Source organism: Euwallacea fornicatus, chromosome 1, assembly GCF_040115645.1.
Source record: "Euwallacea fornicatus isolate EFF26 chromosome 1, ASM4011564v1, whole genome shotgun sequence".
NCBI classification, from domain to species: domain Eukaryota; kingdom Metazoa; phylum Arthropoda; class Insecta; order Coleoptera; family Curculionidae; genus Euwallacea; species Euwallacea fornicatus.
In genome coordinates, this window is record NC_089541.1 from 1168263 (window position 1) to 1189720 (window position 21458).

At 40.7% G+C, this 21458-nt stretch overlaps 3 protein-coding genes across 17 annotated transcripts in view; 1 reads left to right on the top strand and 2 right to left on the bottom strand.

The window, feature by feature from the left end:
* The window catches only part of LOC136340737 (multiple PDZ domain protein-like), a 59298-nt gene extending 53504 nt beyond the window's left edge, over positions 1-5794 (bottom strand). For all 12 annotated transcript variants that reach the window (XR_010732368.1, XR_010732367.1, XM_066285114.1 and 9 more), the window contains exons 1-2: positions 5753-5794; positions 3673-3765 (exon numbers count right to left, since the gene is read on the bottom strand). Coding sequence is in view for 10 of the 12 variants with exons in the window: in XM_066285114.1 (XP_066141211.1) it covers positions 3673-3678 (6 nt within the window). In the remaining 2 variants the exon portion in view is untranslated. The remainder of the gene's footprint in view (positions 1-3672; positions 3766-5752) is intronic.
* On the top strand, positions 978-20569 carry LOC136341008 (putative gustatory receptor 28b). The gene is made up of 8 exons (XM_066285572.1): positions 978-997; positions 5883-6068; positions 18371-18539; positions 18852-19090; positions 19141-19451; positions 19502-19567; positions 19626-19715; positions 19768-20569. Exons 2-8 carry the CDS (start codon positions 5993-5995, stop codon positions 19834-19836), a joined length of 1020 nt encoding a protein of 339 aa, XP_066141669.1. The 5' UTR covers positions 978-997; positions 5883-5992; the 3' UTR covers positions 19837-20569.
* Positions 6870-21145, bottom strand: LOC136340790 (serine-rich adhesin for platelets-like). 4 transcript variants are annotated; one of them, XM_066285151.1, is made up of 19 exons: positions 21012-21145; positions 19832-19922; positions 15718-16387; positions 15412-15603; positions 15061-15360; positions 14881-15006; positions 14439-14705; positions 14258-14386; positions 13525-13629; positions 13107-13470; positions 11647-12797; positions 8597-8671; positions 8353-8529; positions 8070-8288; positions 7728-7797; positions 7600-7673; positions 7376-7542; positions 7228-7318; positions 6870-7178 (listed from the first exon to the last, which is right to left on the bottom strand). In XM_066285151.1, exons 1-19 carry the CDS (start codon positions 21038-21040, stop codon positions 7108-7110), a joined length of 4368 nt encoding a protein of 1455 aa, XP_066141248.1. In that variant the 5' UTR covers positions 21041-21145; the 3' UTR covers positions 6870-7107. The 4 variants fall into 4 exon arrangements, 3 of the variants coding, with proteins under 3 accessions (XP_066141248.1, XP_066141242.1, XP_066141232.1); XM_066285145.1 differs by having other exon boundaries at positions 7606-7673; positions 15412-16387; XM_066285135.1 differs by having other exon boundaries at positions 15412-16387.
* Positions 21146-21458: the final 313 nt, after the last annotated feature.

Below are 21458 nucleotides of genomic sequence, written 5' to 3' on the forward strand. Positions count from 1 at the left end.
TTGGGTCAAAAATGATTTTTTAATGACGAGTACGACACCCTCTCGCCGCTGAAAAGGCCCGACATGGCGATGGCGTTGATTCGATCGAGCCATCGATGACGTCTTGGGGAATTCCACTCCGTTCTTCAATTGGGGCACCCCGAAGATCTGGAACAGTCCGAGGTGGTAAATTTCTGCTCGCAACACCTCTTCCCAAAGTGTCCCAAGCACGCCCAATTGGATTTCGATCTGGAGAATTGGCGGGCCGTGTCGTTCTCTCAATATTCATTTTGTCCAGCCAGTTGTTCGCGGTGTTAGCGCGGCGCGGACGGACATCGCCGTCCATAAATATGAATTCATTACACTGGTTTACACGGTATCTGTTGCCTGAGATATTCGAACTGTTGCCGGTTACTGGCGGACGATATGCCCAAATCGAAAATTCAAGTGAAAATTTTTTTCTCGTTTTTGATCTAAAAATAATTAAAATTAAGGAAAAAAAATAACAATTTTTTAGTTAGAAAATTGTTTATTAAAACAATATAGTTTGTTCGCTTCTAAAGAGCCGCGTTTTAAAGCCTTTCTGTCACTCGTAGGGCTGGAAAAATGACGTCACACTGTCCAGCAATGGTCGGACATCATACACGAATCCCAAAATCCCTGGCAGCGCTCCTCGACGACACGTAAATCTTGATGCATGCGCCCTCCCCGCTCTGCAGTCAGATCGCTTAAGTTGTCAGGAAACTTGTCAAGATGACTACGAGTAAAGTGAATTATCGTACTCGTTCTGCACCCCATATTTTCGAGTCGTAGCAGTAGATCTTCTACTAGTCTGACGTAATCATCTACTACCCAAAAAATTAGGCCTCGCCAAACCAGACCCCTTTCAGGCATTTGATTCAACATCAATCATCGAATCTATGAAGTCAGTGTCCTGCGCGAGTTGTCCGATCTGAGGACCATCAAAAATACCTGCTTTAAACCACTCCATCGTGAGCTGAGGAAGTTTTCGGCAAATGTACGTAGGTTGTTGTTGTGTTGGTCTGGGGTACAATACAAAAATGGGTTTATGAGGATGGACACGGCTTCGTTTTTCGCTTGCAAATGTAACACCGATGGCCAAGGAATAGAAGAGAATAGGATCTCCCCTTTTTTTGAGGAGAGGAGGGACCTCAGGGATAAAAACCTCGTCGGAAAGACGTACTGGAATCCGTACTACCAGTCCGTGATAGATTCTCCCCGCTTTTTTTGTTTTGGCTCAGATAACAGAGTCAAGCGGCATTATCGCTTTCTATGGCTCTAGGGCTTTGTTTGCGCGCCTCTCTGGAGTGGTGACGCTGTCGCCTCCCCGATCTTTGGCTCGAATCACCCCGCCGACAGGGGATTCCACCTCCCTCTTCTGTCCTTCCGGACGCCTTTTTCATGGTCAGCTGTCTCCTTGGCGGTTGCTGGTTCGCAGTAACGAGTCCGAGTTCCTAGAACGACCATCCGGCCATTTTCCTTCCATCGTTGCGGGGCTCTGATAGGACCTCCACAGTCAGTGGAATACACGCCATTGGTTTTCGGGCATTGAACTGGAGAGTCTATTCCTTACGGTTTGGGCGGACACAAAGCCTTCCGGTACCACGGGCAAACTCGCCTCTTGGAAGTGCTGCGCTGACACTGCGACTTCTTCTCGTGAGCAATTGGGGAAATCGGTCTTTCCGGGGGTTTGTTGTGAATGGCCGACCTCGTCCGGGTCTTCTCTTCTAACATTTCCAGTTTCAAGAAATCGATTTCACGATCTGGGAAGTGCACTTTGGCCGACAATAAACAGTTGGGCAACGTGCGCCTGTGTTCGCCCTAACTTCGAGCCGCCCCACGGCTCGCCGTGGCTCGCTTTCCGTCGAGCCATGTTGCTCGGTCTCTGCAGGAATAATGAAATCGAAAAATCGCACACCGCTCATGTCCGAGTAGAAAAATTATCGCCCGGCAGCTAAGCAGCGCTTAAATGAGCTTTCACGCTCTTTGCGAGAATTCAAGTTGAAACCTGTAAGACCGACAGGGACCTACCGCGTGCCTCATTTCCCCTCTGGGTCCTGTAAAATCGTTATTATCCTAAAGAAAATGGGCGAATAAAATCGAATAAACAAAATTATATTCACGGATAACGTAATGTCCCCTAGTGGTTTCGAGTAGGTTCGGGGGGCAGCACGGCGCACAATGGAACTCTCGGTGCCGGTACCGCGGGGGCGATTTCTCGTGGAAATATCGCAAATCGTAACGTTTCAATTTTCGATATATCCGCCCGTCGAAGTTTGCCGTTTTTGTCGGTTTTGGAACTTGAATTTTCCACGAACGACTCATTTCCACTAAAGTTGAACGCAAACGCCGAGCGAAAACACGAAAATAACATTCATTTTTTACTAAGGGCTCAAGCGAACATTGAACGATAGAAATAATGGAAAATGTATTGATGTAGACGGTCGATATTTCGAAAGTTCGCTTCAGCTAACTTCATTACACGCATAATTGTAGCGACTCTTTCCAGCACTCCGTACACATTAATTATGTACAATAACACTCTATTACAAGACCCAACAATTCATTATTTACCGCACTCGTTCGACTTCCTTGCGGGCGACTCCTTTCGTGAAAGCTTCGCCCCGCGCGCCACTGTTTTTACTCGATCCGATTGAGTGCCTTAGAAATTACATTTCGCTCTCGAAGCGCGCACTCTGCATTTCTCTGGGGTTCTAACGTTCACAAAAACCAGTGTCACGCGTGGGTTTTCCGGTTTCCTGTGCTCTTTAAAATTTAGAATACGGACGCTGATCCTTATTTCGAGGACCAGAAGAGACGGACCCGTCCTGCCCAGTGCAGAATGACGGAGCTCGCCGAGGCGATTAATTTGATCCCCGTTTTTAATGCACCCGTTCTTAGGGCTCCCACGCGTCCACGACGAACTTTTGCTTTGATTGCTGGAAATTTGCGCCTCCGGAACTTGAACCGATTTGAATGAGTGTCTCGAAATTGAAAAAAACCATAGATTAAACCGTTTTCATTGTTGTAAGAAAACCGCAAAGCGGCCTCATTCTTTAAAATTCGCTACATCTAATTCCGAATTTTGTCCGAGCTCGTTCGTCTTAGCAACGGCCGCCTGGACATCCACTGGGTACCGTCCGAAATGTTTTAAGGCTCAACCGACTCTACTTCCCGAGATATCGAACGAAGCGCGGAGAAGCGACGGCGAGATAAAGGCGAAATTAAAAGCGATCGTTCGCCATACTGTCAAAAATCGTAGCCAATTTCCGCCATTTCATACGTGCAAACTTCGAAATAATTCGTCTGGAGCATTCCGACTGCGTTCGACCAATACGAGGTCAATGCTATTCGGGGGTGGCGTAACAACTCTGGATGTAGTGCCAACTGTGCGATAGCAGACCCATAACGCGGATCTAAATTATTATCTCCTTAGTTTCCATTATACCGCGATGTAGGGCCGTAAATAACCGAGGAGAGATATTGCGAGGAGGAGAAAAATCTCCCTCGGAATGTTCGCGTCAGGAATTTTGGGGGCCGGAATATTTGAATTTAAGTAATGGCCGGCTCATGAGACGGGACCAAGGTGGGGAGGATGATAATCGAATATTCGGACGGTCGAGGGGGGCTTTTGACGAACCTTCGTAATGAAAATCGCGAGCGTATACGTACCACCATGTCTCGATTAAGCCCTTTACGTCGTTAATCCATCGTCGCATGTTTCCCTTTGGTCAGCGGGATTTGCGCAGCTCATCGAGCGCCCCTCTGGAAGAAGAAATTTGCAAGTAAACACTTGAAATCGTAGTTAGTGCCGAAGTATTTTGGCCGCAAAGATCGGATTCTAAAATTAGAGCTCTAATAGGTTGTTAAAACTGTTTATTTTCGGCCGATATGTGCATGATGGAATCATCGTCGAAACGAAAAGTTTGATTTATTAATAAAGGTAATTTCGAGGAAATTAGGAGGAAATGCCCAAACGACGAATTTGAATGGTGCATGGTAATTAGGGGTTTGCGTAAAAGTCGTGATCCAGAGACGCGGATAATCTTCAGCCTCCAATTGAAAAGCTCTATGTATTTATATATATATATATATATTTATGTGTGTGTACATATGTGTGTATATCGATTGCCGGTCGGCATCCAGCAACGATATATTCTTTAACGGGCAAACGTGATTTCGATGTACTTTACGTCGTGTTTTCCATCAGGTTTTTGCACGAAACACCTCGTACCTTTATGGGACGTTTTATTAGATTTTTCATTACGACGCCGTAAGGCTGGCGTTGTCGGGATTCGTTTTGCTTATTTCATTTGACGCATTTAAATTAAAAGGGAAAAGGTTTTTTAGAAAATTGCTATCAGTTATTTTTGTTTATAATTTTTGTGTCTCTTTTATCCAAAAAAAAAAAAAAAACAGGTAAAAAAAGAGGAGTTGTAGGCACGTGAATTCCTCTCTCACTGGCAACTCCAACTTCCTCACTTTTCAATGCAGACGTTACAAATTAGTTAATTTTTCGTCTCCGCAAGACAGTGGAGCAATTTCGAAAACCCACACTTCTTGCCTTTAACGTTACGAATTAGAAACCAATACGCAGTCGAACTCCGAACTTCCTCACTTCTCCGGCATGGAAAAATCAAATTACAGCGTTCGTTTTTCAATTTCATAAAATTAATTTGTCGAGCTCCTTCGTTTTCGTTCCAAAGACAAGGAAAAGACATTTCGCTTTTAAGACTGGGGCCCGGGCCCGGTTTAATTGTTCAAATTAAAAATTCAGCATGTAGATAGTTAAAGCTCTGTAAAAACAAGTGCCGCTCAACGCGAATTCCCTCAATATCCCCCTCTAAACCGACGTTTTGCGAGCTCCGGCAACAGCAAAAACGAAAATTTACTTGAGGTTTTCTCACCAGTACTGTCTAGTTTTGAGGGCGACAAATTCTCACTTTTCAACACCAAAAATCGACATTTCGGTGCTTATGCACGTTGGCTCGAGTTGGTTCTACAGGTAGCGTTAATGGGCAACGTCTGAACAATACCCTTAGACTTCTGTTTTTCTAAGGAAATGGAAAGATGTGAAAGCATTGAATTTAACTTTGCCCCGCAGTTCCCCGAACGAAAAGCGGAAGTGATTTCGAGGAGGAAAGCTGATTTTTTTACGTAGAGTGCCGTGGCACGTCAAAAATAACTCCACCGCCATTTGTTTTTGAATCCTGCGGGGTCAAATCTTGTGGGCGCCATCTTGAATTCTAGCATTTTCAGAAACCGTTTTAAAAAATCTTTTCAACGATCTGCAGCAACGCTTCAACGACAAAAACCAAGTTTAACAAACTTAAGTTCCGCTTCTCCTTGTAAGATGGAAAGCTTTAGAAGTTTCGAGTTTCGAACTACATAAAATTAACCCCAATTTTTCACTCAAAACACCTCTTCAGTGCGCATATTTTTAGTAAAAAAAGTGTTGTCTTGATTCCGACTTGCATTGAGAAATTTCCTAAGACTGCGCAGATGAAGATAAGCAGAAACCCGGAAGATGAACCGGTGAACCTCTACGGATAACTCAAAAAACCAATCCACATTTCTGATCGAACGGGGTCACCACCCGCAATAAATATTCCCCGCGACTTAACCGACCAGGAAATAAATTACTCAAGAAGCTTTTTGCCTCCTAGCTGCGCCGCAAAAACGGTCTCACTTAAATATATACTGCGAAAACACCTGTGCCTTTACGTTACACTGTGGGCATTTCCATACTCACCATGACGAGCCGACCCAAAGCATCCTCACAGTTTACATTGTGTGGCGCAAACACCCGTCGAAATGCAAATTGATGGGTTTTTCTTACGAACAAATGGCAACAGATAAAAATAATTGAATGTTTGTTGTAGTTTTGGGCGCCCTCGCGCGTCACGACGTCATCGAACGCCGTCCTCACGCCCGCGCCACGGGAACTGATGAAAATTCCCGGTCGCCGAGCGATTTTCCGGACTTCGGGCGCATGCCGAATGTGGATAGAGGGAGAGAAAGATTTGGCGAATATGTGCAAAAGTGGCTGCCAGAGGAAATTTTGTCAGGTAATTTCAACAATATATGCTTCACTGTGAAAAAACTGAGGAGTGCGTATAGTTTTTTTTCTCGGAAGTACTCTGCCTGGCTCTTTTGGCCGAGTTTGAAAGCGCCTATGTAAAGAATCAAGAGCGACAAACGCGAACATTCCACGGCTCACGCTTACTACGAATTTAATAGAGAAATTTTATCGCGCTTTAATCATGAATGAAAAATTGTGTTTGTTAATCACCAATTTTCCAGCCGTTAAAAATAAACATTTAGAAACTTCTCCAAATTGATGTTAGATAACGCCAGCGGCGATCCCCCTCAAATCATGCCCGAGAGGTGCTTCGGAGCACTCCCAGGAAGCGATTTTGGTACCTTTCAAATTCATTCCAACCATATTTTAAATGAAATTATTAAAATTACCGAAATCGATTACTCGAGTTGTCCTCAAGTGAGACACGCGGCTGCTTCATTTTAAAAATCGTTTCAGTTCCCCTTTTGCCTCTTTCCATGAACTTAAGATGGGATCGAACAAATGTAATTAATGCGTAACCAAAATATCGAGTCTATTAGCGATATAAAACTGTTTCTTTCAATGTTAAAGGCAGTAAACATTAAGTTTAAAGCAAAAACTTCCTTGATTCTGTGACAAATTTTTATAAACAAAAATTGCAACTGACCATCCAGAGTTCGGTAATGTGACTTAAAGATGATTTCTGATTGGCCGACAAACATTTCGCTTTTGTTGCTCTATTCCATCGCATCATCGTCGTTAGACGCCAGAATGGAAACGTGGCAATGTCGCAAGTAAAACACGTGCAAATTATAAACTCTTTATTTAAAAAAAGCTTTCACAACAAAATCTATTTCTAATACATCAATAATTCTCTTTACAAGTCGACCATAAGAATGCGTACCTACCTTTCTCAGCTTACTTCAAATTGTTAAGGTACAATTTTGGGTGAGAAGATTTTGGAGTATAAGCCAATAAGTTATATCTACATGAAATCTACAGCTTAAGATAATGTATGTACGTCAAATTAACCAATAGTGCTAACTTTATCGTAATTTCATATAAATCAGCTTCAAGTATTGATCGCGACTGGTGTTGCGTATGATGTACTTTTGTCCTAAAACAGCTATTAGAGGCTGTATTTCAAATGAGGATTATTAACTCACCTTTGAGCACATGAAACCAGTCGTCAATTTTGGCGGCAAACGATTTATCCTCTATTTTGACGAAACTAGTGCCCAACTTCACCGAGAGCGCCTGTACAATTCAGTTTCGTTCTAAACAATCCGAGTGCGAATATTGAAAAGTACGTACCACTGAGGAGTAGTCACCAAACACGAAGCACCCAGTCTCTTCGCCGCATTCTATTCGCAAGTACCCCACTTCACATTTCTTGTCCGGCGTATTGTACAGCTTATAAATATAGGCATCGCCGAACTTTTTGTATTTGCCTAGAGGGGAGTCCGCAGGGCATTTTTTTTCTATAGAAGAAATTGGGGTTTTCAGCTAATTACAATCCCGGTAGAGAACTAACTCACCAGTACCTGTTCGAAGAAGCCTCTTGGTCTGTATCTCATCTGTTCTTGCGGAACTCTCATCTGGTTCTGGCGAACTGCAATATTTTAATCAATTTGTAAGATCTTCAATCGGTTAAGTGGTAACTTACTAAGGTGTGTTGTGAATCGGACTGCTAATTCTCGACAGTGCGTTGCTTTCCCGCCCCGAAACTCTAAAATCTACAATTGAAATCGTATATTACACATCAAGAGTGTGAAATTTATCATAAATAACTGAACAACAAGTTCAAATCTGTGACTAGTTTGTATTTTGCTACTGTGATCGAAATCTACATTTTTTACACTAAATTTGATAAAAATAAAAGTAGATATTGACATACCCTATTTTGTAATCATATGACCTTCAATTGCAGAAATGATAACTTTATGCAATGGGTGGAAACACAGTTATCAAAGCACAGGATGTTAATTTTTTCCTATGTCTAGCTTACCCCTTTCTGAATCACTGGATCTGGCCACATCACTGCTAACTATCTTCCTTTTCATACAACCGCGTGAAGTTTTACCAGTCTTTCTCCCTGTATTCGACGTTTCAAAGCCCGAATCGATGCTGACCTCGCCGTTTTTCACTGCCAGAGTCTTCCTCTTTCGTGGTACCGTCCGCGGAGGTGGCATTTCATTGAATCGGTTTTCATTCGCTTCAATAGACCCTGAAATGCAAATTTCCACTTAAAAAACAACACTTTTTGTCGGAGAATTGCGCGAACTGCTAACCTGGAACTGCGTCCTCGTTAACGTCGTTTTCCTCGATGGGAGGCAGCGCTCCTTCCATGTTGGTCTCCTGCAGAGGCACCCTTTGGTCCTCCTGAATGGAAGACTTTTTCGAGGCCCGTTTTTTGGTTTTCTGCGTCGACGATCTTGCGCGCGATCTACGTTTCTCGTGTGAAAAAACTGAGACCAAAAGCAACATGTGATCATAGAGTTCTTCATTAGCAGAGAGGTCGAAGTGAGATCTTACCGAAACCGTTTTTCTCTAGTTCTTCCGGCATTGCAAAGGTTTTCGTTTTCCGGGCCCGCTTTGGCCTGTCCATGCCTGAAATTGACGCTTCAGTTAAGTATACAGGGTCCGCCGCCTAAACTCGCCACAATGGCATTTCGATTGTTCTTTTAGATACAGCCCTGAGCGAAACGTCAAATTAAAGGTCTTTTTAAGCTTTTTAACCCGTTAACGCCCAATTCGTTCTTTGTTTCAATTATTTTTTCCATAAATTTGGGCTTAAGCCGTTGTAAAATCGCTGTCCCAAAAACAGGACTCGGGGCGTGTTTCCGTGCATTATAACAAGATAAACTCATATCCAACAATATATTTTTAATTCTTTCTTACATTCAGTAATATTTCACAGATATATTAAAGTTCTCTTTTTATTAAGTTTGAGCAAACACGCTTTACATCAAGTAATATTACATTTTTCACAAAAACTTGAGGGAAATTCGTAGACTTTGTATGCCCTTAAAGCCCGACGTCATATTCACGTGGCACTAGACTTTGCACGTAATTTGCAGATCGACTATTAACACCACAATTTATTTCAACACACACACTGCAAATACGTATAAATAACTAATTAATACTACAATAAAAATAATACTTACTTGCGATGGTCTATTTGTTATATTTATAAAACGTAGGCGAAGCGCGCACTAAAAAAATGTTACTTTTTCACACTTCACGGCTTCACTCCCAGAATAAACTGAAAACTTTTAATAAAAAAAGTTATGGTCCTTGGAGTTTATTGATTTAAATTGCAGATAGAGTTTATGTTTTGTCTGGAAGGCCCAAAATAATAATAATAAACGCGTCCTGTTTATGTGCCTCCAGGCGTTAACGGGTTAAAATGACGTGGTGGATATGCAAAAAAACATTCGCCTTTGATATTTCACAAATAGAGTGAATTTTTGCAAATATTTTTTTATCTCACCCCGTATAATAAATATCGCTTTGTGGGCCAATGCCGATTTTCGTCTTCTCCGATTTACGTCACTACCGCGAATACCACATTTTTGCTCTATTAACTATATAACACACACACGTCGTCAACATTTCAATAATTAATTATTCTAATAAACGTAAAAATTACAATACAAACGAACATATTTTAACAACGAATTCTCGTTTGTGGCTAGTTAACAATTTAACAAAAATTTCAACATTCGAAATTCCATCGCTAACACTTTATGCATTATTTATTTTAAATTCTGTTCAAAGTTTTGAGCGTAGCGGGAAACACAACAGTTTAATCTCTTTACCAGCTGACCATTAGCAGCTCGCAATGGAACATTTTTGAGAATAGAACTTGGCAATTCCGACCTATCGGGCCTCGAATGCCGCGGGGCCGCGTTTCGCACCCGTAATTGTTAAGGAAACCCCCCAAAAAAAAAAAATCTAACGGATTGAGGTCTGGAGACTTGGCTGGCCATTTTACGGGTCCACAGTTGCTAATCCACTGATTTCCGAATCTGACAGATGAATAATTTCGCACCAGATTTGCATTTTGCGCCGGAGCACCCTCTCTGCGATATTAAACATTCCGTCTTTCTTCCGCTGGAATTTCTTCTAAGTAATTTGTTTGCACATTTTCTAGAAAGTTTAAGTCGGTTTCGGCATTCAAAGTGCCTTCCAAGACGTGAGGATCAATAAGTCCGCCTCCAACCGGCTCTGCCCAAACATTCACGTTAAACCTAGTTTAAGAATATAACTCCTTTGTCTAGTGACGATTTCTGTCACTCCAACAATGCACATTGTGTGTATTAAGGCTACCGCCTTCCGTAAAAGTCCATTCATCACTCCATAGAATATTACGAAGTCATTTTATAGTCATAGTAACCATTATCCCGGATAATTCGTCTGATAGATGTCGAGGAAATATTTATTTCTCCACTAATTGATGTATTTGAGATATTCGGATTTTCATTTATAGCCGCAATAACAGCAATAATATCCTAATTACTACCCCTTATGGGCCGATTTCTGTTCCTTCTCGATTTGCCAAATTAAGGTCAATTTTCCAGAGTCGTTTTCGTTCGTTTCACCGTTCAGCATAAATCTTTTAAAACGTCGTTAACGTTTTTATGCTCGGGAAAGCGCCTATCAGGAAACCCTTAAGAACATGCTCTGCTAACCGTAAGGTTAATACTAATAAGGCTAATCGCAGCGTCTTTTGGCCTTCTTCAAAAATCGCGACCACAACAGTTTTCTCAAAATTACTAACTGAACCACAGCGACGAATAAAAAATCAGTGTTTCGCTAAATGCGCCATAAAACCCTAAAAAAAATCAAACGTTAAACGAAAAGAACCATAACCATGGACGTGCAAATGGCCAAGTTACTTGGTAGGTGCTGTTTGGCTTTTGCTCATATTTTCAATAATAATAAACGAAATAAAGTTCATCTCATAGCGGTATTATTTGTTGTTTTGTTTATTCGCCTTTATTGTTATTTTTACATTTAATAAGTAATATTTATTTTACGGGGTAAGGTAAAATAGTACTTGCAAAATTCACTTTATCTGTGAAACATCATCAAGGGCAAATATTTTTCACGCAGCCTCTATCCTATTTTTACAGAGTTTAAAAAGACCGTCAATTTGACACAGCACTTAAGGGGGTGTCTAAAAAAATAAAGAAAATAGGGCCTGGGGAGTTTTAGGTGGCAGACCCTGTATAGGGGGCAAACTGTCATTCGACATACGTCCAAGACCAATCAGTTTCACAGTGGCAAGAAAATGTTGTCAGAATTGAAAAAGACCGTACTCGAAACGAACTACTGCTGGTTAACAACGTTTCCAAAATGCAAGTGGGCCCCACTGAAGGATCGTACAGGCCGAAGGATTACCCGGGCCTTACTGACTCAAGAGCATACACTTTAGGACCTCTTGAAAAGAGGTTTAGAAATCCGTTAAACCTCGACAGACAACAGTTGCGAGTTACCATGGGGTACACTCAATTTTAGCTGCGTAATAAATGAACAGGGCAACAACCAAAAGATAAAGAACAGATTACCGAACTTACCATTGCTCGGTATGATGTTAATCTCGCTAATGTCGGCCAATGGATAATTGGTGTTGTACGTTTTCTTCTTCAAAAAGGAGTTTTCGACTGTCGAATTCTTAGTGTTCCTCTTCCGTCTTCCCTTTTTGGACGTTGCCGACTGTAAATTATCATCTTCCGCAACAGAACAACTTTGCGATCGAACAATTGACGAAGAAGGTGTTTCCATTTTTGATTTTTTCCCTGGCAAATGAAGGGAAACATTATGTTTGCCATCGGAAATTAGCCGAGTTGAGGATCTCCTGTCGTTTTCTTCGTTGGTCTTCTGAGGCGTTTGCTGGGGACTAATCGGAGTAGCATCTCTGTTTCCTTTCTTTTTAGACTCCCTTCGTTTTTTGACGTTCCCGTATTTGGGAGTAGGTGCTGCAGCGTTCACTCGTGTGCGTATGGGAGACTTCGACGTGCGAGTACCGTCGAGTGTATTGTTTACGCCATCTACAGTCACATCCCTAATCCACGATTCGGCGCCTTCAGAATTTGCGGCCGTATTTCGCGTGCTCGGCCTTAAAATTTGGTCGACTGCCTCGTCTCGTTGAGTTTCAGGAACATCTTGCTGTCGCATCAAACTGCAGTTTTTAGCGTTCCTTTTAATCTCAGCCGAAACGTTCCTCTTCCCATTTACTTCTGTTTCAATCCCATCGTCAAGTTTGTTCTGCACCTTCCAAACTGAAAGCGGAGTCTTTTTGCAACTTCCCGACTTCCTGCTTTGCGTATTTCTCGCTTTGTATTTCGAGTAGCGTCTACAATGCGGCTTTCCCTTCGACGCCGACACGTTGGAGGGCGCCAGTGACACGTTGTTGTTGGTCGGCGACCTGTTACCGTCGAAATCGCTCGATTCGTCGTCGTCGGAATCATTGTCGAACTTGTGGAGAACATCCGCAGCGATGGCCGCCTCAGGTCGAATGAAGCTCAATCGCGGAAAAGTGTCGGTGTGCGAACTGATTTCCGGGCAGCGCCACGGCTTGTGGACATACTCCGCGAAACAGGCGTCGGAGAGGGCGCTGAAGTTTAAACAATCGGCAACGTTGCCTTCGCGGATGCTGTCATAGATGTTGGGGATTGGCGATGACACGGACTGCTCAGTGGAATTTTTCCAGTTCGAAACGGATGATCTAGAAATAATAAAGCGTTTCAAGTGCCAATTCCCTGCGCTAATAACGGCATTATTGAACAATTTTAGGAATATGTTTATTTGTCAGTGTTAAGCGCTTACAGTTGTCAGCGTTAAAACGCTACAACACCTACAAGATTTGTTCCATCAAGACAGTAAACCAATTTCAAGAAATATCATCTGTATATCGATCGGGACTCCTTGTCCACATTTCTGACAGTCTCGAATTGATTTAGTTCTCTGTTCAAACACGCCGACAGTATGCCCTTTCGGTCGGAAATTCTTTGTCCTGTACCGGGACTTTACTTACTTTTTTTTAACGCGAAGATTTTTGAGACGTTCACAACTCCGTTTGATCGTCGACCTTCGGAACAACGGAGCCACATCTCCTGGTTTTCGGTCAGCAGGAGTAACCTGAAGTAACTCAGCGCCTAAACAACTCGTTTGAGTGCTTTTTTTGGCGACATTTTGGCGTGCAGCGCTTTTCTTTGCCAATTTTTCGATCGTGGAATTCAAGTTCTCCTTTTTACTCGTCACCGATTTGTTATGTCTACTATTACAGCGCGAGAACCTCAAGTTTTCGTCTGCGTTCAAAGGAAACTTCTCCGGCAGTTTAAACCGCCGGTTCGACGATATGCTGCTGTTAAAAGAAATGGCCGAGTCGCTGTTCTCTCCTTAAAAAAGTAGAAATCAGAACTGGGAAATATCACTATAAAGAGTTTACACACCGTTTTCTTGAGCAGCCAGGGCGTTGGCTTCCAGTCTATTGATCAAATTTTCAAAGCTCCTCAACCGTTCTTGGTTGACTTTGGCCCTCTCCTTCCTAAGTGAACCTGAAATAAAATTGTGAATCTGAAAGTCCATTAACCGCATGTAAACGTGTAAATACATATTCGACCGGGGACCTGTTAACGAAGAGACTAAAATGCGTAGTTGATGGTATCAAATCGCGTCAAAGACGTTCAAATTGATTAAATCGGCAAATAATCTTCACGAATTGTGTGCACTGTTCTTTTGAACACTAAGACAACTTTGAACACCTTTGAGCAAAGCCTGACGACTTATTGAATTTCCAAGTTATGTTTGACGTAGGTCTCGCATCACTAGTCTCAAGGCAGACAGCCCGTAGCATAATATCTTTTAAAAAAGATAAAACTGACTTCGGAATAGAATTAAAATCTTAAAAAATACATAGAGGTAACACAATTAAGTGTAATTTCTCTGAATTAAAAATTCAATCAGGACAACTCTTCCAAGAATGATGAGAACTTCACTTATGCAAAAAAACGAGAGTACATCGATAACAACAGGGGGGCAGCCTACGCAATAGATTAATTTAAATGAAAAAAGATGAAATTCCCTGTGACTATTATTGTGTCAATTTCAGCTGTAACATTTCACAAAAAAAAACTACTGCAGTTAATAAATAAGTTAGAAATTATACATCACTCTATGTCTTACTTATAAAAGAATGATCCGAATTACGTTCTCTGTTAAGTTGCTTTGCACCATTCAATAAAGGCTTCTTACACACGCTTTCGGCTGCCCTGGATTCGTCAATCTCGGGCCCAATTGCTGTTTTACTCTTGGCTACAATAAATCGTCGCTTAAATCATGCTCGACTAGCACTACACTCACTTACCTTTAGCCGCTTCCGACATAATCGAGTTTTGTTCCTTGATATTGCACATCCTCTGAGACTTTTTGGTCGTAATTTCGTGAATGATGTGAGCTTCCAGACCCATCGCGTCATTGTCTGAATTTGCATTATCCCCGAGCGTCAGACCAGAGGTTTGGGTCCAAGCCGGCACTGACGCCGTGAATTTTAAGCGAGCTTGTCTTTCCATTTCCATCAAAACATCCTTAAATGAGCCTTTGAACAAACCACTCTGGTTTCTTCTCTTTCCTGCTATATGAAGATAATAGATTTGTAAACAGCGGCGGACATTGAATTTATTCACATAGTAGCTATTTTGGATTGCCCGAACCAGATCAAAATGCGAGTTACGATTATCGAGATCCCAATGGTGGGTAGAGATTTTGGATACCTGCATATCAATTTACATCCCCCAATTTCAACTTACCACTCATGTAACGTTTCGAGGGTGACGATGTCCGAGTATTCGCTTGAACAGTCTTGGGCTTTCCTTCAATTAGTTTATCAACCATCTGCTTTGGTTCAAGGTTGATTTCACGAATACTCCTGAAATCTGTAATTTACCTGCTAGCAATCATACACAAACAATGAACATATCGGAAAATACCGTCAGGTTCCTTTGCAGCTCTAAAGGTATCATCAGGCCTTTTGCATCTGGAAGTAACGTATCGCGACCTGCTTTCACCATTCTTTAACGACATAATACTGCTTTCTTCCTTATCGGACTGTTTCCCTGCATCCCCTTCGGCCAGTTTGGATGAACGCCTGAGTGTACTGCTATCGCTCATGTCATGGTTCAAAGGTGATGGTACCTCAGTGTTTACTTGAACTGTTCTGCACTGGACTTCAGTTGGTTTATCAACCATTTTATTCGATTCAAGGTTGGTTTTGCCACTACGCCCAAAATCTACAATACAATATTGCAATCAAATACAACGACAAACATATCAGAAAACACCTTTAGGTTCCCCTGCAGCTCTGGAGGTGCCATTAGGCTTTCCAGATTTAAGAAGTCGTGAGCTGCTTTTATTAATTTTTGATGGCGTACTATCGCCTTCTTGTTTATGAGACTGATTCTTTGCATCCTCCTTAGCCAGTCTCGTTGCACTCCTGTATTCAATGCCCGTAACTCGGCCGCGGCTATTATTGGCTGTAGAAACATTTCTCTTATCAATCTTAGGTTGACAATGCTGAGAACGTGCAGTTTCAACGGTCTTCAGTGAATCTTGGTCAGATGCATCAAACTGTTCCTCACGCAACTTACCAACTTTAGAACTTTGAATATGGCCTTTCGGTGAGTCTTTGTGCTTCGTCGTTCCTATTATCGATTTCAACGATGCCTCAGCTTTCTTCTTGTTATTGGAAGACTTTGAAAAGCTCGCATCTCTGACGTTTGTTTGTGCACTTTGATTTACTAAGTCTTGCTCTTTCGCTCGGTCTTGACTCTTGTGCTCTCCAAATGAAGCTTCGACTGACGACTCTTTATTATTTGGAGATTTACTCTGCGTATGAACTTCATTCCTCTTAAATTGCTCTCGCACACTGGTCTCCACAGACCCCTGTACTTCCAACAAATTACGACTCTTTGGGTCCTCCGGTTTCGGCTCCTCTTTTACACTTTTGCGTGTTTTAAGACTGTTGTTAACTTCGGTGCCAATGTACACCACCGAGGAGGACTCGGAACTCAAATTGGTATCTTTCCTGTTATCGCCCTTGCACCGAATTCTATTGAAACTCCCGAGGTGGATGGGAGAAGGTAGGGAGGAGTTGGCAGTAAATTGGGTGTTGATATATCGGCCGCAGTACGGAGTACTGCTCACTAAGTTTTTCAGATTTTTCCTCGGTGTCTCCTTTGGAAGAGGCTCAAAGTTCTTGAAAATGTTCGTTGTGCTGACATTTAGAGAGGGACTTAGGATGACGCGAAGTTCTCGTTTCTAAAATCATGGAATGAATGGGTTAGGGATATTTGAAGAGAACCACATTACCATCATTTTATTCATGTGCGACATGCACATGACCACAACGCCCAAGTTGTGAACTCTCATATCTAGGAAATTTGTGGAGCAATCGCCTTCTCAAAAACATATTTTTTTATAGGAATTTAGCTTTGTGGATTTTGTGCAAGAGCAAAAAATGAAGATGAATCTGAATAATCTTCAGATTTCTACACATTAAAAACACCTCTAAGCACGAGAATTTAATATACACGATGAATTTGGACATAGTGTCATAAATTCAGTCACATAGGTCCCCAAATATGACGAAAACTTCATATGCACATGCCTTTTTCGGTTATTTTGGAGTTTTTGTGTGTGCAAGCAAAGGGCAATTAGACGACTGATAAAGCTGATGTTTAGTTGATAAAACCGACATCCACCGATTTGTTAAATCGCAAATGTCCCGAAAACTGTTGGAGATTTCGAATTTCAACAACAGCAGCTTTTTTATACAAAATCGTTAACAACGTTAAGTACAAAAAATTTTGGGTACTTTTTAAGAATTGCTCCCCTGTATGAACCGCCCCTGGAAAAATGTGGCGATCTCTTTGTAGAGGATCAGAAAGGACACAAAACTCTATAGCAAAATTTCATTAATTTATCTCAAAATGTTTCGAAAATCTTGATAAAAAATCATCCTCGGGAACCAATCTTCCACACCTCGTATGTAGAAAACGGTGCGCCCTTCAATATATGTTCATGAAGTTTCCGTCATACTTTAGGGCCTAGAACATGTGGTCGAATTTTCGGCACTATGTTCAGAGACATCTCTGTACATACAAGAGTGGTTTTGAGCGCCATTTAAGGCGATTATTACATTAATTAAAGCCCCGAGCAGCGAACAACAATTTAAAACGAAATAAACTTTTCACACGGACGAATTTTCTTAGAATGACGAGGCAAAGTTGCGCATGCGTAGAATGGGGAATGTATACACGGTTAGTCACGCAATTCGTTCCTTGGAGACTTCGTGACTTCTCACTATCGTAGCCCAATGAAATTTCTGGCTAAAATCGACCATTTTCAATCCAAGTAAAATATTTTCAAAATGGCCGCAATCATGCCGGAGACAGCTACCAACTGGAACAACCTATTTTCCTGCCGTATTCGGACTTCTCGTTAAATTTTAAGACCAATTTACATAAAGTATCGTATACGTAAAATTTACCGTTTCTGGGGTTCAAAGAGGGCCTAAGAAGCTACGTTTTGCCGTATTTCGATTTAAAAAAAAGCCCTCCGCAACCCCAGAAACATGCATCCGAAGTTGGGTGACTTCAAATCTCAATAACTTGCTTATTTCAAATGAGACACCCCGTGTCTCAAAGCATTTTCGAGCCTAGAATTTAATTCTGTATCAAATATTAGTGAAGTTTCCTGGACCGATTTTGGATAAATCTGTATGTCGGTACTAAAGCAGCGTTGCCAACTTTCCAATATTCCAAAAAGTACTTATTTGAAAATCGTGCCAACGCCACATTACATTAAAGCTTCGGCTACTAACGCTCCAATTTACGAAGTACCTAGAGAATATCCACTACAAATTTTCAATCAACTTTACCTTTATTACCAATCAACCGAATAAGGTAATCTATGTACCAATTACAATTACCGTTAGCCCTCGGGCGCCCCAATAATTCAATCACCATAAACCTCATTACTCCCCAAAACTTCCCCACGATGAATAGCATTCCAAACGCTCTAAAATACTTCAAGATTTTCAAAGTATTCTGCGTGTTTCCCACACGATTCAATACGCAAAACGGCCAATACGAAAAACAACCTTTAAGATGGGTCTATGTGTGCTCCTTGCTCTTCATATGGGGTCTGCATGCAACTTCCATGAACAATCTCTTTGAGGAACTTAAAATTGGTACGGAAAAAGGCCACAATTGGGCACAACAACGGGAATTTTTGTTACAGCAAATAATCCTCCGAGACTGAGAGTGGTCTTGAAGATATGCCAGCAACTGATTCCTTTGACTGTAATTGTTGCATGCTACTTTAGCAGAGAATCACTGAAGGACACCATGAATTTATTTATAGAGATTGACAGGATTTTTAAAGAGAATATGGTGCAACTCACTTACAAGTACTTAGATATAAATATAGGCTAATGGGGCTTAAATTATTAATTAGTTCGAGATGTTTGAGGCTGACCGTTCATCCCTTCCTCTATCCTGCTTAGGCACAACTCCTTACACAGAAGTAGCAGCTGTTGAAGAAGTGGAATTGTAAGATATTTTCAGTTAAAGTGAACGCAGAATCACGTTCACGTTCACTTTGGGCTAGGACAGAAGCCCTGTGGGATTCCACCGCTCCAAGTCCCTACTTGTGTTGGGGATTGTGCCTAAGGAAGATAGAGGAAGACGTCAATTATTAATGATAAATCGTTTTATTCAAGGCCGCAACTGATTTTCCTGGTAGGCAAACAGCTGGTGATTACAGTCCTCATAACAGCGTTCACTGGAGGCTGTTGCATGTGGGGCGACACTACATCAATCTGTTTCTCTTACGCTTGGAAGTATTTTCTTAACTACGAAATTATGACCCATATCTTAACTTCCCTATGTGCTATGCTCATTTTATCCCGTCAAAGATTTTTGATACTGAACTTTTCAGCCACGAATGTCGCATTTAAAGGTATCGGGTAAAAGCACTGCGTTCTTCAATGAAAAATATAAACTTTGCAGGTAATTTTGCTCACATTCATCCAAAGGAATTGATCGGATTCAATGCTAAAGCCCCTGAGGAAACTTTACGCACAATAGCAATGTTGCACTTTAAACTGGTGAAATTCAGCAACATGGCGAGTTCCGCTTATAGCTTCCAGTTGCTGACTATATTCGGCTTCACCCTAATACGCATAGTTGAGAATGTTCATTATGCCTTCGTGGACAGCAAGTCCAATTTACTGGCATTCATCACAGAATTCTTCTGGCTTGTTCTGATTATCGGCGACGTTTATATTACCTTCCTAATTGCTAACAATTTGGAGATTATAGTATGAAATTTTTCTATGTCACATATTATTATGGAAATCTAGTATTTCAGGCTGCAAAAACCCCAAAAATTGCGAGTATGATTTACTGTCCACACAATTTCAATCTTCAAAACGAGGTAAAATGAATGACTTACAAATAAGATTTTTATGGTTATACTTAAATGAAATATACAGAAGAGCTTATTTTTGCTGCAAAGCCACCAACAACCGTTGCATCTACAAGCAGGAGGATTGTATATGTTGAACAATAAAACTTTTCTACAGGTGATTATTCTATTATTATAAATAACTGAATTTGGGACCTATTGATTTTTAGTTCTGGGGAGCTGCTCTTACTTATATCATCCTCCTGCAGGGCCTCGAGAAGCAAGATTACTCACCGTAAACTTTTCCAAGTCATGAATAATTTTAGGGAGTTTGTTTTTCATGAAACTATTTTCTGCGTTTCCTTCAATAATCACTCTGGATTTTCTATAAAATAAGAAAATTTACAGTTTATTTCAAGAAACAGACATAAAGTAAGGAAGGTATAGCAATGCGAACGCCTACAGAGCGATATTTTTTTCACGACCATGCTTCCTTGTGGTGTGCTTCTATATTTCTCAAAAAAAAAATGAACTCTCTACTAAGAAAGATATTCAACCACAACAAGACAAATCTGTTTCAGATAAGTGCAGACTGGTTTGGGAATAAATACAGGACGTGCAGATATAGTATATTCTAAATATAGTGGATATAAAGCAACATTTTAATGTTATGGTGGATGTGTCAATTGTGGCAAGACGAGTGGTAAAATTGAAAAATTAATTGATAAAATTTAAAAATGACTGATGAACTCTGGATTTTTTTGAGTATCATAAGATGGTTAATTGTCACACCTGGATATTATTAGTTTCAAGAAAAGATAAATATTAAAGCAACTTTTCAATAGCATGTAATTTTCTTGTAAGTACCAATTTGAACCACACAGTATATGTTGTTTTATAATTTTCTTTAATGCCAAATCTTATCTACCACCCATGAAAATAAAAAATGTAATCATAATTATAAAGAATCACAATTTGCTATTCATTTAATTGCATTTACATTCAGTTTTATATTAAAATATTTAAAACAAATATTGTTTCATCATCTTTTAGCCATAATTTAAGTCCCTTAATCTGCATTCTAATGAATGTGTTCAGGAGTTGAGCTTGGTGATTGTAAGAGTTGAACACTGAGATGGTCAAGAGAAGGTGATATTTGAAATGGCACTCTCTTAATTTCAACAAACTTGTGTGTTGAGTTTGTATATGATTTAAAACTGATTGTTTGAAATGTTGGACCATAGCTTGGTACATATATTATAAATTATTAGACTTTGTGAAATAAAAAGAGCATTTACAAGGGGTTAATGGCAACTGAAAACTAAGAAAATATCTGAATTTATCCATGTTGAAACTGAATCTAAAAGGCAAATGAACAAATACCTAGCCCAGAGCTATGGCCCACTATAGAGCAGGTACAGGGGCTATCTACATGAGGAATCAATACATTCTGGTTTCTAAATTAAGTTCTTACATGATCGGTTTCTTGCCCTTTTTCTTCATTTTCTATTCACACAAAATACTTTGATACTAACAATATTTTTGAAGTCCAGAAGCAAATTCAAACAGAACAAACGTCAACACATTCAAATCCCGGCAACTAGCGTTCCATATTTTAACGGCTTTCTTTAAAACATCTGACACATGCGCAGTAGTTCCGAAACTGTTATTCAAATAAAATGTAAACCATTCGCTTTTGCAGTTAAATGCAAAATATCGAGGCAGTTTCGTCGCTCTCAGAAATACATTACTGTTGTGCACTAATTACATTTTTTTTATTTTCTTGCGGAAAACACAATTCTTTTGGACGAAAAAAACATTGTTTACCAAATGTCAATAAAGTGAACTGTCAATTTTTTATTAATGCGATGTTGACAAACTTATCTTCTAACTTACTAGCCCAGATATAACTTGTAATTTA

What these genes read in the sequence shown, in the direction of transcription:
- LOC136340790 (XM_066285135.1), bottom strand. Translation starts at nt 21,040, where the DNA reads ATGAAGAAAAAGGGCAAGAAACCGATCAT. An exon ending in AAGGGCAAGAAACCGATCAT is followed by an intron (nt 19,923 to 21,011) that starts GTAAGAACTTAA and finishes CTTATTTTATAG; the next exon opens with AAAATCCAGAGTGATTATTG. An exon ending in TTCGGATCATTCTTTTATAA is followed by an intron (nt 13,630 to 14,257) that starts GTAAGACATAGA and finishes ATTTTATTTCAG; the next exon opens with GTTCACTTAGGAAGGAGAGG.
- LOC136341008 (XM_066285572.1), top strand. Translation starts at nt 5,993, where the DNA reads ATGCCGAATGTGGATAGAGGGAGAGAAAGATTTGGCGAATATGTGCAA. An exon ending in ATTTCAATCTTCAAAACGAG is followed by an intron (nt 19,568 to 19,625) that starts GTAAAATGAATG and finishes TGAAATATACAG; the next exon opens with AAGAGCTTATTTTTGCTGCA. An exon ending in ACAATAAAACTTTTCTACAG is followed by an intron (nt 19,716 to 19,767) that starts GTGATTATTCTA and finishes ATTGATTTTTAG; the next exon opens with TTCTGGGGAGCTGCTCTTAC.